We start from the raw sequence: 16,652 nt of genomic DNA on the forward strand, positions 1-16,652 counted from the left end.
AGATGTATGGAGATGAATCTCAGGGGGAAAGTTCACCTAAAATAGTTGAAAATTTTCTCTAAGAAATTAGTAGAGGTGAAATAGGGCGAGGAAATTTTGTTTCTCATTATAAGCCTCATAATATTTAGCTTTTAAAAATGTATTTATATTACTTTTATAAAATATTAACATATATTTTAATATCCACAAATTTTGAGACATTTCTACCAGACTAAAAAATGATCATCAATGGTTTTATAATGCTAACATTTTTATTGAACTCTTCTCAAGATCTTTTGTAGAAAATACACATTCATGCTTACCCAGTCTAAATATGGAAGGACCTCATGATTACTTAAGTTGTATTCCTGATTCTTTTATTTGAGATTCACTTTAAGTCTAACCTAGATAATAATCAATGTATTTTCAAAAATATCTTCACCTATGTTATTGAAAGGCCTATCTAAAGTTCTTGACATACATTCTGGACAATTTTATATTGTTTTGGGTGTTTTATTTCTTTAAGAAAATAGATGCTCCTCTCCCAACTTTTCTGTTTTTCAGACTTTTTTCTACTTTGTTTCCCTGGCCCATGGTACCCCTGTGTATTCTGGTTAGATGGCATTGTAGAGAAAATAATCAAATTTTAAAAACACAAAGATTGGAAAAAACCCTTCAGAAAACCAATGTCCAATGTCCTAGGAATGCTGAGAATAAAGTGAACTGGAAGAACTTGGCAGGATCTGTTCCCATAGGTATTTTTCCACAGTGTACAATAGACTCCATTGGCTGTAGACCTAGGTTGATAGGGCTCAGGGGTAAGTTCGGTTGAGTTGTATGGGCTTTGTGATGAGTGCAGGAATTTCTGCTTTTGGTCTTGCTGCCATCAAGGCTAGGTCATGACAGGAGCAATTGTCTGTCTTCTTAGTTCAATGGAATGTCTAGTTTCTGAACTTGGAGGTAAATAATCTTTTCTTTATTTTTTCTTGGTCTGCAATAAGAAATAAAAATGGAGAGGGGAGAAAGAAATTATGAGGAGGCTGAAAACCAAAATAAAGTGGGTAATAAATAAGAGGAACAACAAATGATTATAAACTTTGTTCATGATTAGTCTTGCAAGGTATTCTGAATGGTGGGTCTCACAAAGAAAATGGACAGAACTTGTCGATAACTCATGTTGACAGAGTTATTCCTAAAATTCTCTTATTGAATTGGTACTGGCCTAAATAAGTTCCTTTTTTATTTAGGGTGTTCACCTTTCTTTGTAATAGAGAATGTGGGTAAAGACTAAACTTAATCTTATATCAGTTAATGATAAAGATTGCAAAATCTAGACATTGTTATCATTACTTAAGCAAATAGGATTTGAAAAATTATTTTTACAAAGTGTATTTACTTTTCAACAGCTTGATAAATGAAGAATGCAATCAAAACATTTGTTCAAATTGCAAGTTTTCTCAATCATCTTGTCTTCGTGAATGCCAGGACATTGCTGATATTCATTGTATAAATGCTGCTTTCTTCATTTTATTGTTGCCAGCCATGCCCTTTGGACCTGTTTCTGTTTATAGCAATATTGAATCAGGTGTGGGCTGCTCCCAGCCACCCAGCATCTCACAGAATTTCCCCAACCTGGAGTTGGTTAGTTTTGTCTCAATTTCTGGACAAATCCAATCTGAGACGAGGGATGGCAGAAACTTACCCAAATAACCCTATGGTTTTGGAATTCTCTAAAGCTCCAGATGGGGAGGTACACTCAAGTCAGTTGAGCTCCTCTGGTCTCTGTGCCAACAACAATAACAACAACTGCAGCAGCAGAAATAACAGTAGCAATAGAAGCAGCAGCAGGAACAACAAAAGCAACAACAGCAGCAACAGTAGCAGCAATACTAGTAATAGCAGCAACAACAGTAATAACAGTAGTAACTGCAGTAACAATAGCAGAAACATCAGCAACAACAGTAGCAGTAACAACAACAAAAGCAACAGTAGCAACAATAGTAATAACAACAGCAACAGTAACAGTAGCAGCAACAGATATGGCAACAGTAATACCATCAGCAGCAACAGCCATAGCAACAATAGCAGCCTCAGTAGTAACAGCAATAGCAACAGTAACAACATGAGCAACAGCAGCAGCAACAATAGTATTAGCAATAGCAATAGCAACAGTAACAACAGGAGCAGCAGCAGCAATAACAACAGCAGTAGCAACAATAACAAAAGCAACAGCAATAGTAACAACAAAAGCAACAATAGCAACAACAGCAGCAATAATTTTAGCAATAGTAGCAACGACAGCAACAGAACCAACAGCATCACAATTAAGAGCAACAACAGTAGCAACAATAGCCACAGAAATAGCAAGAGCAGCAGTAGCAACAACAGGAGTAGAAGCAATAACAGCAGCAGCAGCAACAACAGAAGTAGTAGTAGTAATAGCAGTAACAGCAGCAGCAGCAATCATTACCATAGTAGCAACAACAGTAGCAGCAGCACTAGCAGCAGTAGTGGCAGCAACAGCAATAGCAACAGTAGCAGCATCAGCAACAACAGCATCAACAATAGCAGCAGTAACAATGGCAACAGCAGCAGCAACAATAATAGCAGCAGCAGCAACAGCAACAGCAACAGTCGCAGCAGCAGCAACAACAGCAACAATAACAAAAGCAACAATAGCAACAGTATCAGCAACAGCAATAGCAACAGAAGCATCACCAACAAAAATAGCATCACAGTTAACAACAGCAACAATAGCCATAGCAACAGCAACAGCAGCAGTAGCAACAGAAATAGCAGTAATAACAGCAGCAGCAGCAGCAGCAGCAATAATTACAACAATAGCAGCAATAGCAGCAACAACAGCAGCAAGAGCAGCAACAACAATAAAAGCAACAATAACAACAGCAATAGCAGCAGCAATCATAACAGCAACAGCAGTAACAATAGCAGCAATGACAACATCAGCAACAATAGCAGCAACAACAGCATCAGCAATGGTAGCAGCAGTGACAGCAATAGCAACAGCATCATACTCAACAATGGCAATAACAACAGAAGCAGCAGCAACAACAAAAGCAACAGTAGCAACAATAGTAGCAGCAACCACAACAGTAACAACAGCAGCAACATCAGCAGTAGCAACAACAGCAGCTGCAGTGGCAATAGTGGCAACAACAGCAGCAGCAGCCATAGTAGTAGCAATGACAACAGCATTAATAACAACAACAGCAACAATTTCAGCAACAGCAGCAGCAGCAACAGCAACAGCATCATAATCAACAACAGCAATAATAATAGAAACAGCAACAATAGCAGTAGCAGCAACAACAGCAGCAGCAATAGCAATGTCAGCAATGGTAGCAGCAACAACAATAACAAAAGCAACAACAGCAGCAATAGCAGCAGCAACAACAAGAGGAGCAACAAAAGTAGCTGCAACAACAAAAGCAACAGCAGCAACAACAGCAGCAGCAAGAATTATAACAGCACCAACAACAGCAACATCAGCAAAAGCAGCAACAGCAATAGCAGAAGCAGCAACAACATCAGTAGCAGCAGCAGCAGCAGCAAGAGCAGCAACAACAGTAGCTGTAACAGTAACAAAGGTGAACAGCAACAGCAGCAACAAAAACAACAACCACAGCAAAAGCATCAACAACAGCAAGAAAGCAGCAACAACAGTAGCTTCAACAATAACAAAAGCAACAACAGCAGCAACAGTAGTGACAAAAACAACAGCAGCAATAGTCACAGCAGCAACAGTAACAGTAGCAGCAATAACAACAGCTACAACACTAACAGAGGCAACAACAGTAACAGCAGCAGTAGCAGTAGTAGCAACAACAGCAGCAGCGATAACAATGGAAACATCAGTAACAACAATAGCATCACAATCAACAACAGCAAAAGCAGCAGCAACAGCAGCAGTAGGAATACCTGCAGTAACAACAGCAGCAGTAACATCAGCAACAACAGCAGCAACAACAGTAGCAGCAGTAGCAACAGCAGCAATAATCATAACAGCAGCAGCAACAACAGTAGAAACAAGTACAATAGCAATAGCAACAGTAATAGCAATAACAACAGTAATAGCAACAGCAAAAACAATAGCAGCAGTACCAATAACAACAGCAGCAACAACAGCAACAATAAAAATGGCAATAGCAGCAGCAACAACGGCAGCAGCAGCCGCAACAACATCAGTCACCAGTGAGTGACTACTAATTAAATACCAAGCGCTGTGATGGGTGCTTCATTGCATTGTCCCATTCATGAGCCCAACCCTCTGATGGTGAGACAAGTTCATGGGCCACAAAATCTAGCTGCCAGGATTGAAACTTTGGCTTTGTCACTTATTGGCTGTGTGGTTTTGAGCAAGTCCTTTACTTTCTCCAGCCTGTTTTTATATTCCAGTTGTTAGTGGGGTTAATAATAATAACACCTATTTCATAGGGTTGCTGCAAGGATTCAATGAGGGAATACAGGCATACCTCAGAGATATTGGGGATTCAGTTCCAGACCACCACAATAAAGTACATTTTACCATAAAGTGAGTCATACATTTTTGTTGGTTTTCCAGTTCATATAAAAGTTATGGTTACACTATACTGTAGTCTATTAAATGTGCAATATTATGTCTAAGAAAACAATGTAATTTAAAAATACTTTTTTTTTTAAATGCTAACAATCATCTGAGCCTTCAATTAGTTGTAATCTTGCTGGTGGAGGCTCTTGCCTCTATGTTGATGGCTGCTGACTGATCAAGATAGTGGTTGCTGAAGGTTGAAGTGGCTGTTGAAACTTCTTAAAACAAGAATATGAAGCTTTCAATGTTGATAGACTCTTCCCTTCATGAAAGATTTCTCTATAGCATGCAATGCTGTTTCATAGTACTTTACCCACAGTAGAGCTTCTTTAAAAATTGGAGTCAATCCTCTCAAACCCTGATGCTGCTTTGTCAACTAAGTTTATGTAATATTCTAAATTCTTTGTTGTCATTTCAACAATGTTCACAGGATCTCCACCAAGAGTAGATTCCATCTCAAAAAACCACTTTCTAAGCTCATCTCTAAAAAGCAACTCCTCATCTGTTCAAGTTTTATCATGAGGTTGAAGCAATTCAAGTCACATCTTCGGGCTCTGCTTCTAATTCTAGTTCTCTTGCTATTTCTATCATATCTGCAGATACTTTTTATGCTGAATTCTTGACCTCTTCGAAGTTATCCATGAGGGTTGTAATCAACTTCTTCAAAACTCCCATTAACGTTCATGTTTTGACCTCCAATGATTCACAAATGTTCTTAGTGGCATCTACAATAGTGAAACTTTTCCAGAAGGTTTTCAATGTACTTTGCCTAGAACAATTAGAGGAATTACCATCTATGGTAGCTATAGCCTTATAAAGTATATTTCTTAAATAATAATACTTGAATGTCAAAACTACTCCTTGATCCATGGGCTGTAGAATGGATGTTGTGTTAGCAGGCATTAAAACAACATTAATCTTTAGGTACATCTCCATCAGAGCTCTTGGGTGACCAGGTGTATGTATTGTCAATGAGCAGTAATCTTTTGAAAGCAATCTTCTTTTCTAAGCAGTAGGTCTAAACAGCAGGCTTAAAATATTCAATAAACCATACTGTAAACAGATATACTGTTATCTGTACACAGGCTTTGTTATTCCATGACCACACGCAGAGTAGATGTAGCATAATTCTTAGGGACTCTAGGGTTTTAATGGTAAATGAACATTGGCTTCACCTTCTAGTCACCAGCTGCAAGACAGTCAACCTGTCCTTTGAGCTTTGAAACCAGGCATTGATTTTTTTCCCCTGTCACCTTGAAAGTACTAAATGGCATCTTCTTCCAATAGAAGACTGTGGTGTCTATATTGAAAATCTGTTGTTTAGTGTGAACACCTTCATCAACGATCTTTGTTAAATCTGGAGAACTTGCTGCAGCTTCTACACCAGCACTTGCTGCTTCACCTTGCACATTTATGTTACGGAGACAGCTTCTTTCCTTAAGCCTTAAGAACCAAACTTACTAACTTCAAATTTTTCTTCTGCTACTTCTTCACCTGTCTCAGCCTTCATATAATTGAAGAGAGTTAAGGCCTTGCTGTGGATTAGGCTTTGGCTTAAGGGAATGTTGTGACCAGTTTGATCTTCTATCCAGACCACTCAAGCTTTCTCCATGTCAGCAATAAGGCTGTTTAATTTTCTCATTTGTGTGTTCACTGGAGTAGCATTTTTAAACTTCCTTCAAGAACTTTTCCTGTGCATTCTCAACTTGGCCAGCTGGTGCAAGAGGCCTTGCTTTCAGCTTACGCTGGCTTTCAACACGACTTCCTCACTGAGCTCAATCATTTCTGCCTTTTGCTTTGAAGTTGAGACTTGCAACTCTTCCTTTCATTGAACACCAAGAGGGCATTGTAGAGCTATTAATTGGCCTAATTTCAATATGGTTGTGTCTTAGGCAAGAGGAAGGCCCAAGGAAAGGAAGAGAGATGGGGGAACTGTCAGTGTGTGGAACAGTCAGATCACACACATTTTATCAATTAAGTTTGTTGTTTTACACAGACATGGCTTGTGGTGCCCTAAAACAATTACAATAGTAGTACCAAAGATTACCGATCTCAGGTCACCATCACAGATATGATAATAATGGAAAAGTTTGAAATATTGTGAGAATTACCAAAACATGCCACAGAGACATACAGTGAGCACCTGCTGTTGGAAAAATGCTGCAGATAAACTTGTTTAATGTAGGTTGCTGTATACCTTCAATCTGTTAAAAAATGCAGTATCTGCAAAACGCAATAAGATGAAGTGCAATAAAAGAAGGTGCACAGGAAGGGCATGGAAAGCACGGGCAGAGCACTTAGTAAATGTTAGCTATTGTTATCCTCATTTTACAGAGGAAAACCAGCTTAAGAAGTGAGATAAGGGACCAGGCGTGGTGCCTCACACTTGTAATCCCAGCAATTTGGGAGGCCAAGGTGGGTGGATAACTTGAGCTCCAGAGTTTCAGACCATCCTGGGCAACATGGTGAAACCTGTCTCTACTAAAAAATTACAAAAAAATTAGCTGGGCGTGGTGGCACATGCCTGTAGTCCCAGCTACTTGGGAGGCTGAGGTGGGAGAATGATCTGGGCCCAGGAGGTTGAAGCTGCAGTGAGCTGAGATTGAGCCACTGCACTCCAGCCGGGGTAACCGGTGGGAGACTCTGTCTCAAAAATAGAGAGATTAAAAAAAGTGAGAAGTGAGATAAAGAATAGGGTAAAAGTCCATGCAGGCTATATTTGTAACTAGGACAGGTTTAGTGCCCTTAGGAACCAAATAACTTGGTTGGTGAGGGAGGGATTCTTGCCCTGCCCTGTTTCTGCTGGCTCTCAGCGCATATGACACTGTTCTTGGGGTCAGTTTTCAGTGCCAGCTGTGGTCTGCCCTCCTGCTCCCAGACATCCTTGCCTCCTGCAGGCCACACCTCCCACCCCTCCCTCTGTAGGTGCACTGTTCTCTGGCTCTGTCTCAGCCCTCACCACTCCCACTCTTCTGCAATTCCCCAAGTCTTACACATATCTCTCAGTGCGTGGTGAACTGGGTTATATAATACAGAAACAAGAACAGTGCGAATCTTCATAGCAGTATCTGTAGATCATACAAATGGAAAGAATATAAAATAACAACAGGAATGATCTTTTGAAATATCTCTTTAGCCTGCTTTGAACCAGCCTGGTGAAAATGAACAACTCTGAGAAGCATAGGAATGTGTGTGTCACTGAGTTACACTTCTCCATCTTACAACAACTCGGAATGTATTTTAAAATTTGATTTCCAATAAATAGTCTAGGCATATATTTTCCTGTTTTATAGAACAGCTATAAAAGCTTCTGTGAATAATAGCAGGGGCTTGTAGACATTAATTAATTAGTGTCAGGCACTTTATTGACACTTGGTGAGTGTTAATTGGAAAGCACTGGGTGAGAGCACTTAGTAAATGTTAGCTATTGTTATCCTCATTTTACAGAAAGGAAAACAGGCTTAAGAAGCAAGATAAGGTATTGGGTATAAGTCCACAGGTTATATCTGTAACTAGGACAAGTTTAGTGCCGTTAGGAACCATAACAACTTAAGTAGGAACCAGGTGACACTTAATTAGTGTCAGGCACTTTACACATATTTTCTTCTTTAATCCAGTGAGTAGGTACTGTTGTCCCCATTTACAGATGAGGAAACTGAGGCTTTGAGGCATTCAGGCGATAAAGCCACACACATGGGAAATGTGATGGCAGGGCTTCAGGCTCTACAGGTCATGCTCTTCACTACACATATTACTGCCTGCCTGGCACTGGCGCCGGCTAGAGAAAGAAACTCCAATTAGGGATGCTGTAGAAAGAACTTCAGCATTTGTTCCACAAATAATTGGTAAGCTCCTGCTCTGTGTATGCCAGGCACCGTGCTGAGTTCCAGCGATACCACAGTAAACAGGATTTAGACTGTCTTTGACGGGAGGTGCCCATGTGTGTGGGAAGCTACATAGGGAGAGGGGTATGGGGTTGGAGACGGTTGGTTTAGATGAAAGGTCTCCAACTCAAATGTCTGCATGCACCAGGCAGATCATACAATGTACCAAAGACAATAGGAAACAGTGGGGACTGTGGCCTCCTGCACAGGGCAAACCCTTCAGAAAGCCAAGCCATCATTCAGCTCCCACACATTGACAACAAGAGGAAATATCTTCTCAGTGTTACCAAATCTTCTGCTTTTTTAAAACAGATCCTGGAAATCCAGTTTATGTGGAATTTCCCACTTTTAAAAAAAATACTGTGTAGGCCAAAGAAAGCACTGGAGAACTTGGTGGCCTGCGGGCTGCGAGTATGTGACCTCTGCCTGGATTCAAAGGCCTCTTCCGACTCTAAGACTCAAGTTCTAGGAAAAGCCTCAGACCACTGTGATTTACCAGCATTTTGTCCAAGTACTGAAAATGTTAAACAAGAAGGTTTGGTAAAATGAATAAAAATCAGTTGTTTGTGGTATCAGTAGGCCAAAAACGGAGTCAGAAGAAAATAAATAAAAATATCTAAATATACTGTATAAACAAATTTGTGGGGAGAGTGTCAGACAGGTTTGTTTTTCATTTTTTAATGTACTGTTTGAATGGGTTCATATGGTCCAAAATTCAAAATTACAAAAAGGTAAGCATTGCAGTCTCCCTTCTACCTGTATCCCACAGCCACTTCATTCCATAGACAACCAATGTTATGGTTCTTGTACATTTTTGAGATACAAGTATTTACATATATGTCTTTCCCTATTTTTACACAAATGATAGGATATATACTTTTCTATGTTTTGCTTTTTCCCCCATTAGCAATATATCTTGGAGAACTTTCCTTGTCAGTGTACGTGAAGTGGCCTCATTCTTTTTAATGACTGTATAATTTTACAGAAGAATGGCATATCATTTATTTAACTGGTGTTCTAATTCATGATCATTTAGGTTGTTTCCAAACTCTTGTTATAAAAAAATGCCTTAATGACTAGTCCTGTACACATGTCACTTTGTACATGTAAACTTCTAGAGGTGTAGAGTCACTAGGTTAAAGGATACACATGTTTGTAATTTTAATTTAATATATTTTAATTTTTTTAGACGGAGTCTGGCTTTGTCACCCAGGCTGGAGTGCAGTGGCGTGATCTCAGCTCACTGCAACCTCCGCCTCTGGGTTCAAGTGATTCTCCTGCCTCAGCCTCCCCAGTGGCTGGGATTACATGTGCGTACCACCACACCCAGCTACATTTTTTTGTATTTTTTTAGTAGAGATAGAGTTTCCCTGTGTTAGCCAGGATGATCTCCATCTCCTGACCTTGTGATCCGCCCATCTCGGCCTCTCAAAGTGCTGGGATTAGAGGCATGGGCCACTGTGCCTGGTCCATGTTTGTAATTTTTATCCTACTATTGCACTGTCCATTATAGAGGTATCTAACTCCTACCAGCAACACGGGAGACTGTGTTTCTCCCCATTCTTCCCCAACATAGTGTGTTACCAAGTAATTTTATTTTTGACAATCCAGGTAGTTATTAGTGCAGTGTTAATTTGAACTTTTCTTACTATGAAGGAGGTTGAGCATATTTTCACATATTTAAGAGCTGTTTTTATTTTCTTTTCATTGAATTATTTGCTCACATATGTTGCCTATTTTTTTTTTCTATTGGGTGGTTGCTCTTACAGATTTGTTGGGAAAATTAGCCCAATGTAGAGTAGTAAATATTTTCTTCAAGTTTATAATTTTATTTTTAGCCTATGGTAGTTGTTTAATGCAGAATCTTTTATTTTAATGAAAGCGAACATATTGACCTTCCTTCTATGGATTCTGGATTTTTTGGGTCATATTTAGAAAGACTTTCTCCACATGAAAGTTTAAAGAAATTCTCGTATAGTGTCTTTGTAATTTTACTGATTTTTTAAACGCTTTCAAGTCTTTGATTTAGTTTGAATTTATCTCAGTGTATGGTGTGAAGTATGAAGTCAATCTAATTCTTTCCAAACAGCTACAGGGTTCTCCTAAAACCTTCCTAGAACAGTTCATTTCAAACTTTCAACTGCCTACCTCTGCATATTTTCGGCTTCCTCGATGGTCTCAGGCAAAGCCTTCCCTTTAGTTTCGGGTAGCAACAGCACCAGACCTCCAGCAACCAAGCCAACCACGGCTGAAAGCCAAACAGATGAAAATCACATTAAGAACTGAAAAACTCAAGGTCTATAATTAGAGTTTCCCTTATTTTTGTTTAAAACTTTTTTTGGTGTTTTTCTATACTTATTTACAGATTCCTTTGCCATCTCTGACTGCTATATTTTCCATTATAAATATTATACCAGTTCCAAACTCCATTGAATTACTATTCCTAATAGGGAAATGAAATACTTAACATTTTGAGTCAAGGTTATTCTAGGGTAGAGGACATTGCCACCATATTAAGATGCTTTGGAGTTAGAAAACAACTCTGCAAAAAATGAACTGTTTGAAAAGGAAGACCATAACGCTGCCAGTATAAATCACTTAGTAAGGAAAATAAGTCAGAAACTTGGGTCATTTCTAGCAAATAAAAGTAATGAATTATGTATTTATTATGATATAAGAGCACTAAAAAGTATAGCCAGGATTTTAGTTTAAATTCAGGTGTTCATTAAATTCCCATTATTCCTTTTTTTGTCTCTAGCTATAATCTTTAATAATAAACACATGTTTTTGTTTCTTTAGATTCTGATAAAAGTTTTGATCTTTTAAAGTTGTATTTCTATGTGTTTCACAATAATAGAATACAGAAAATAGGATGTGGATTCTTTACTAGTTTTGAGGTCTCAGAACACTGCATGCCAGTCTCCATTTTTACACCCCCAGAAAATGGCTGAAATAGAAGCTGCAGGGCACAGAACCCAAGCTCTGAGGGCCTGGGCTCCAGCTCTGGCCCCTCCCATACTGGTCTCAAGGCCTTGGGAAGTTCTGTAATCTTTCTGGTGCTCCAGACATTCCTATATAAATTGGGATAACATACTGTCAAATCGAGTTTAGCCTATAGCTGCCTCCTCACATATTTTAAGTTTGGCCTGAAGGTTTATCTGTACATTGTGAACTATAACCTAGATGGAATGGCAAACACACTGTAGCCTACTCTTGTGCCAGTTAAAACCACCTTTGCAAAATTATGACTGAGACAGTGAAAGAGATCTAACTTAATCGACTTCCTCTTGCTTCTACCCTCCAAGCTGTCCTTGTCATTCTTGGGTATAGGCTGACCTAACTTTGGGAAAAACTTAGTTTATAGATTAAAACAAAGATGACAACAGCCAAAGCAGAACTCTTTGTTGCCTAGGAACTAGGTTGCCTTTGTAGGACTAACATTAGCCACAAGATAAGAAATTGTGGTTTAGGAGTCATGCAGCTGGAGCCTACAAGATTCTGACCCTTTCTAAACTGCTGCTAAAATCAGTGCTTGAGATATTTTGCAGACCCTGCACTTGATGGATCAGCTGGCACCACCCAAATTGATAAACTGGCTTATCTGATCTTGTGGCCCCCACCAAGAACTGACTCAGTGCAAGAAGACAGCTTTGACTCCCCGTGATTTCATCCCCCACCAATCAGCGCCCCCGCCTCACTGGATTCCCCCACCCACCAAGTTATCCTTAAAAACTTAGATCCCCGAATGCTCAGGAGACTGATTTGAGTAATAATAAAACTCGAGTCTCCCACACAGCCAGCTCTGTGTGAATTATTCATTCTCTATTGCAATTCCCCTCTCTTGAGAAACTGGCTCTGTCTAGACACCAGGCAAGGTGAACCCCTTGGGCGGTTACAAAATCACCAAGTTTTAGCCAGTCAAATGTGGCCAACTGTTCAAACCACGTTCGAATAAGGCAAACACCAAGCTGTAACCAATCCAGTTATTTCTGTACTTCACTTCCGATTTCTGTACGCGGCTTTTCTTTTTCTGTCTATAAATCTTCTTTCACCATGTGGCCGTGTTGGAAGCTCTGAGCCTACTCTGGCTCAGGAGGCTGCCTGATTCATGAATCATTCTTTGTTTAATTAAACTCTTATAAATTTAATTCAGCAGAAGTTTTTATTTAACAATACCACCTCACAAATGTAAACCAAAAACAAAATTCGAAGATCCCCAACTGATTGAATTGAACTGAAAAACTTCAAGATTTTTCACTCCCACCCTTTCCCATTTAAGCCCTGATGGAAAGGGGTGGGGGGCAGACATGTCTCATTATACCCTCTCCCTTTTGGAGTTCAAGCACAAGTCACCAGTGTTAACATTAAAACACATCTTAAGACTGACATAACAGACTCTTTGTAGCAATAAGAGAGCAAATTCCAACCTGACCACAGAATGATATCACATGACAGACAAAAAAAAATTAAAATATTTTACCCCAAAATATATTTCTTTGACCTAGTTTGAAATGGCCTGGCAAAGCCATCTTTTGTGGAGAGAATTCGCATCTGCAAAGAATCTCTATTAACATAACTAGATCTTTCCCTTTCCAGACCCTCCCAGTCCTGAAGAGATTAACTGAGAGTCTAGCACCTTTTAAAGGTCTGAATAGGAAACATTTGCCATTGATTGTCTCTAAAGGCACCACCTATGAGACTTCATCTACATAATAAGAGCCTTGGTTTCCATAACCACTTATCTTAACTCAGGCACTCTTTTCTACGGATTCTGGATCTTTAGATAATAATTTAACTCTTTCAAGCAATTGCCAATCAGAAAATCTTTGAATCCACCTGTGACCTGGAAGTCCCTGCTTTGAGTTGTCTTGCTTTTCTGGACCAAATCAATGGATACTTCACATGTATTGATGGATGTCTTTTGTCTGCTTAATACATATAAAACCAAGCTGTAATCCAACTACCTTGGACACATGTTCTCAGGACCTCTTGAGACTGTGCCTCAGGCAAGTCACTCAAATTTGGCCAGAATATGGTCACTCATATTTGGCTCAGAATAAACTCTTTAAATATTTTACAGAATTTAGCCTTTTTCCTCGACATGTCAGAGGCGTTTGAAACACAACAACTTTATCTTGAATAGGGACTGGGTAAAATAAGGCTGAGACTTACAGGGCTGCATTCCCAGACAGTTAGGCATTCTAAGTTACAGGATGAGACAGGAGATCGGCACAAGATACAGTTCATAAAGACCTTGCTGATCAAACAGGCTGCAGTAAAGCCATCTACAACCCACCAAAACCAAGATGGCAATGGGAGTGACCTCTGGTTGTCTTCACTGTTACACTCCCACCAGTGCCATGACAGTTTACAAATGCCATGGCAACATCAGGAAGTTACCATATGGTCAAAAAAGGGGAAACTCATTAATAATCCACCTTTTGTTTAGCATACAATCAAGAAATAACCATAAAAATGGGCAACTAGGAGCCCTCAGGGCTGCTCTGCCTGTGGAGTAGCCATTCTTTATTCCTTGACTTCCTTAATAAAGTTGTTTTCACATTACTCTGTGAACTTGCCCTGAATTCTTTCCTGTGTGAGATCCAAGAACCTTCTCTTGGGGTCTGGATCAGGACCCCTTTCCAATAACATCGTTCTGGTGAACCCTGAAGGGGGGATACTGAGGAGCCCTCCCCCCACCAGCCCAAAGGAAACAGACTGCAGCACTGATTAATCAACTTTGGGTAAGTGCTGGCATACCTGGGTAAAGGACGTGATTGAATTAGAGGCCCAATTTAGGGGAATTAGAGTCTCTTCTAAGACAGAGAGGGTTAAAAGTCCCTCTTAATAAAAGGCAAAGACACTTGACTGAACTTGGGTTTGAGGCCTAGCTTAGGAAGGTTAGAGTCCCTCCTAAGATTGAGGGGGGTAGAAGTCCCTCTCAGTAAAGTCCCTCTCAGCTAAGAATGAGTTTGGCACTATGGAATGTTAACTGCTGTTTTCTTTGAATTAATTTCCCTTGCACTCTGCTGATGTCTGTGGGTGACAGGATTAGGCATATAAAGCATCTTGGAACATGGATAGTTATTGTCAGGCCTCTGAGCCCAAACTAAGCCATCATATCCCCTGTGACCTGCACATATACATCCAGAATGCCTAAAGTAACTGAAGAATCACAAAAGAAGTGAAAATGGCCTGTTCCTGCCTTAACTGAACTGATGACATTACCTTGTGAAATTCCTTCTCCTGGCTCATCCTGGCTCAAAAGCTCCCCCACTGAGCACCTTGTGTCCCCCGCCCCTGCCCGCCAGAGAACAACCCCCTTTGACTGTAATTTTCCTTTACCTACCCAAATCCTATAAAATGGCCCCACCCCTATCTCCCTTCACTGACTCTTTTCATACTCAGCCCACCTGCACCCAGGTGAAATAAACAGCCTTGTTGCTCACATGAAGCCTGTTTGGTGGTCTCTTCACATGGACGCGAGTAAAATTTGGTGCCGTGACTCAGATCGGGGGACCTCCCTTGGGAGATCAATCCCCTGTCCTCCTGCTCTTTGCTCCATGAGAAAGATTCACCTATGACCTCTGGCCCTCAGACTAACCAGCCCAAGGAACATCTCACCAATTTTAAATCCGGTAAGCGGCCTCTCTTTACTCTCTTCTCTGACCTCCCTCACTGTCCCTCAACGTCTTTCTCCTTTCAATCTTGGTGCCATCTTTCAATCTCTCCCTTCTCTTAATTTCAGTTCCTTTCCCTTTTCTGGTAGAGACAAAGGAGACGCGTTTTATCCGTGGACCCAAAACTCTGGCACCGGTCACGGACTTGGGAAGACAGTCTTCCCTTGGTGTTTAATCATGTGGGGACACCTGCCTGATTATTCACCCACATTTCATTGGTGTCTGATCACCGCAGGGACACCTGCCTTGGTCATTCACCCACATTCCCTTGGTGGCAAGTCAGTTGCAGGGATGCCTGCTTTGGCTGCTCACCCAACCCCTTCTCTCCGTGTCCCCACCTCTTCTTCACTTTCCTGGGGGGCGAGCACCTCCCACCCCTTCTCTCTGTGTCTCTACTCTCTCTTTTCTCTGGGCTTGCCTCCTTCACTATGGGCAACCTTCCACCCTCCATTCCTCCCTCTTCTCCCTTAGCCTGCTTTCTCAAAAATTTAAAACCTCTTCAACTCTCACCTGATCTAAAATCTAAGCATTTTGTTTTCTTCTGCAACACCACTTGACCCCAATACAAACTTGATAGTGGTTCCAAATAGCCAGAAAACGGCACTTTCGATTTTTCCATCCTACAACATCTAGATAATTCTTGTCATAAAATGGGCAAACGGTCTGAGGTGCCTGACGTCCAGGCATTCTTTTACAAATCAGTCTCTCCCTAGTCTCTGTTCCCAATGCAACTCGTCCCAAATCTTGCTTCTTTCCCTCCCGCCTGTCCCCTCAGTCCCAACCCCAAGCGTTGCTGAGTCTTTCCAAAGTCTTCCTTTTCTACAGACCCATCTGACCTCTCCCCTCCTCCCCAGGCTGCTCCTCACCAGGCCGAGCTAGGTCCCAATTCTTCCTCAGCCTCCGCTCCCCAACCGTATAATCCTTTTATCACGTCCCCTCCTCACACCAGGTCCAGCTTACAGTTTCATTCCGCGACTGGTCCTCCCCCACCTGCCCACCAATTTCCTCTTAAAAAGGTGGCTGGAGCTACAGGCATAATCAAGGTTAACGCTCCTTTTTCTTTGTCCGACCTCTCCCAAATCAGTTAGCATTTAGGCTCTTTTTCATCAGATATAAAAACCCAGCCTAGTCCATGGCTCATTTGGCAGCAACCCTTAGACTCTTTACAGCCCTAGACCCTGAAGGGTCAGAAGGCTGTCTTATTCTAAATATGCATTTTATCACCCAGTCAGCTCCTGACATTAGAATAAAGCTCCAAAAATTAAATCCCAGCCCTCAAACCCCACAAGAGGACTTAATTAACCTCACCTTCAAGGTGTACAATAGTAGAGTAGAGGCAACCAAGTAGCAATGTATTTCTAAGTTGCAATTCCTTGCCTCCACTATGAGACAAACTCCAGCCACATCTGCAGCACACAAGAACTCCAAACGCCTGAACCGCAGCTGCCGGGGTTCCTCGAGAACCTCCTCCCCCAGGAGCTTGCTACAAGTGCTGGAAATCTGGCCACTGGGCCAAGGAAT

General features: G+C 40.9%; 1 protein-coding gene across 1 annotated transcript in view; it reads right to left on the bottom strand.

The window, feature by feature from the left end:
* Positions 1-232: 232 nt before the first annotated feature.
* Positions 233-16,652, bottom strand: part of SLC22A2 (solute carrier family 22 member 2) — a 44,857-nt gene continuing 28,437 nt past the window's right edge. Inside the window, exons 10-11 of the mRNA XM_050789221.1 lie at positions 10,600-10,699; positions 233-970 (exon numbers count right to left, since the gene is read on the bottom strand). Coding sequence (XP_050645178.1) covers positions 904-970; positions 10,600-10,699 — 167 coding nt within the window. The 3' untranslated portion in view covers positions 233-903. The remainder of the gene's footprint in view (positions 971-10,599; positions 10,700-16,652) is intronic.

Source organism: Macaca thibetana, chromosome 4, assembly GCF_024542745.1.
Source record: "Macaca thibetana thibetana isolate TM-01 chromosome 4, ASM2454274v1, whole genome shotgun sequence".
NCBI lineage: Eukaryota > Metazoa > Chordata > Mammalia > Primates > Cercopithecidae > Macaca > Macaca thibetana.